General features: G+C 60.4%; 1 protein-coding gene across 1 annotated transcript in view; it reads left to right on the top strand.

Annotated features, from left to right (window-relative positions):
* The first annotated feature begins 414 nt into the window (after positions 1-414).
* The window catches only part of LOC108802636 (ephrin type-B receptor 2), a 5,655-nt gene continuing 4,517 nt past the window's right edge, over positions 415-1,552 (top strand). The window contains exons 1-2 of the mRNA XM_018574492.1: positions 415-544; positions 1,288-1,535. Of these exons, the coding sequence (XP_018429994.1) occupies positions 433-544; positions 1,288-1,535 (360 nt within the window). The 5' untranslated portion in view covers positions 415-432. The remainder of the gene's footprint in view (positions 545-1,287; positions 1,536-1,552) is intronic.

Genomic DNA, 1,552 nt, shown 5'->3' with positions numbered 1-1,552 from the left:
TAGACGGGGCCGCGCACACGCGGAGGGGGAACGTAGACGGGATCGCTAACGTAGACGGGACCGCGCACACGCGGAGAGGGGAACGTAGACGGGATCGCGCACACGCGGAGGGGGAAACGTAGACGGGACCGCGCACACGCGGAGAGGGGAACGTAGACGGGACCGCGCACACGCGGAGAGGGGAACGTAGACGGGACCGCGCACACGCGGAGGGGGAACGTAGACGGGACCGCGCACACGCGGAGGGGGAACGTAGGCGGATCGCACACACAGATTGCAGCATCAGATTGAAGGAACCCCATTGGCCCATCCATCAGATCCTTCACCACCATCATCTGTGTGTCATCTCTGTCCGCGTGTCATCTCTGTCCGCGTGTCATCTCTGTCCGCGTGTCATCTCTGTCCGTGTCTTCCCCCGCAGTGACTCCAGGGATGAAGATCTACATTGACCCGTTCACATACGAGGATCCCAACGAAGCCGTACGAGAGTTTGCCAAAGAAATCGACATTTCCTGTGTGAAGATCGAGCAGGTGATTGGAGCAGGTGAGAGCTGACCTCTGACCCGAGTGTTGGGGGATGGTCTATAGAGGGCAGCTGACCTCTGACCCGAGTGTTGGGGAATGGTCTATAGAGGGCAGCTGACCTCTGACCCGAGTGTTGGGGAATGGTCTATAGAGGGCAGCTGACCGGTCCTGACCCGAGTGTTGGGGGATGGTCTATAGAGGGCAGCTGACCGGTCCTGACCCGAGTGTTGGGGGATGGACTATAGAGGGCAGCTGACCGGTCCTGACCCGAGTGTTGGGGGATGGTCTATGGAGGGCAGCTGGCCTCTGACCCGAGTGTTGGGGGATGGACTATAGAGGGCAGCCGACCTGTGACCCCAGAGTTGGGGGATGGTCTATAGAGGGCAGCCGACCTGTGACCCCAGTGTTGGGGGATGGTCTATAGAGAGCAGCCGACCTCTGACCCCAGTGTTGGGGGATGGTCTATAGAGGGCAGCCGCCCGGTCCTGACCCGAGTGTTGGGGGATGGACTATAGAGGGCAGCCGACCTGTGACCCCAGTGTTGGGGGATGGTCTATAGAGGGCAGCTGACCCGAGTGTTGGGGGATGGACTATAGAGGGCAGCTGACCCGAGTGTTGGGGGATGGTCTATAGAGGGCAGCCGACCTGTGACCCGAGTGTTGGGGGATGGTCTATAGAGGGCAGCCGACCTGTGACCCCAGTGTTGGGGGATGGTCTATAGAGGGCAGCTGACCGGTCCTGACCCCTCTGTGTCTCCTGCAGGGGAGTTCGGAGAAGTTTGCAGTGGACATCTGAAGCTTCCAGGTAAGCGGGAGGTCTTTGTGGCCATCAAGACGCTGAAGTCGGGGTACACGGAGAAGCAGCGGCGAGACTTCCTCAGCGAGGCCAGCATCATGGGGCAGTTCGATCATCCCAACGTCATCCACCTGGAGGGTGTTGTCACCAAGAGTTCTCCCGTCATGATCATCACCGAGTTCATGGAGAACGGATCGCTGGACTCCTTCCTACGGGTACGAGCCTGCCCGCG

Source organism: Nanorana parkeri, unplaced genomic scaffold (genome assembly GCF_000935625.1).
Source record: "Nanorana parkeri isolate BGI_ZX_2015 unplaced genomic scaffold, ASM93562v1 scaffold2998, whole genome shotgun sequence".
Taxonomy (NCBI): Eukaryota; Metazoa; Chordata; class Amphibia; order Anura; family Dicroglossidae; genus Nanorana; species Nanorana parkeri.
The sequence above is the reverse complement of the archived record's forward strand: the minus strand, read 5'-3'. Positions and strand labels throughout refer to the sequence as shown.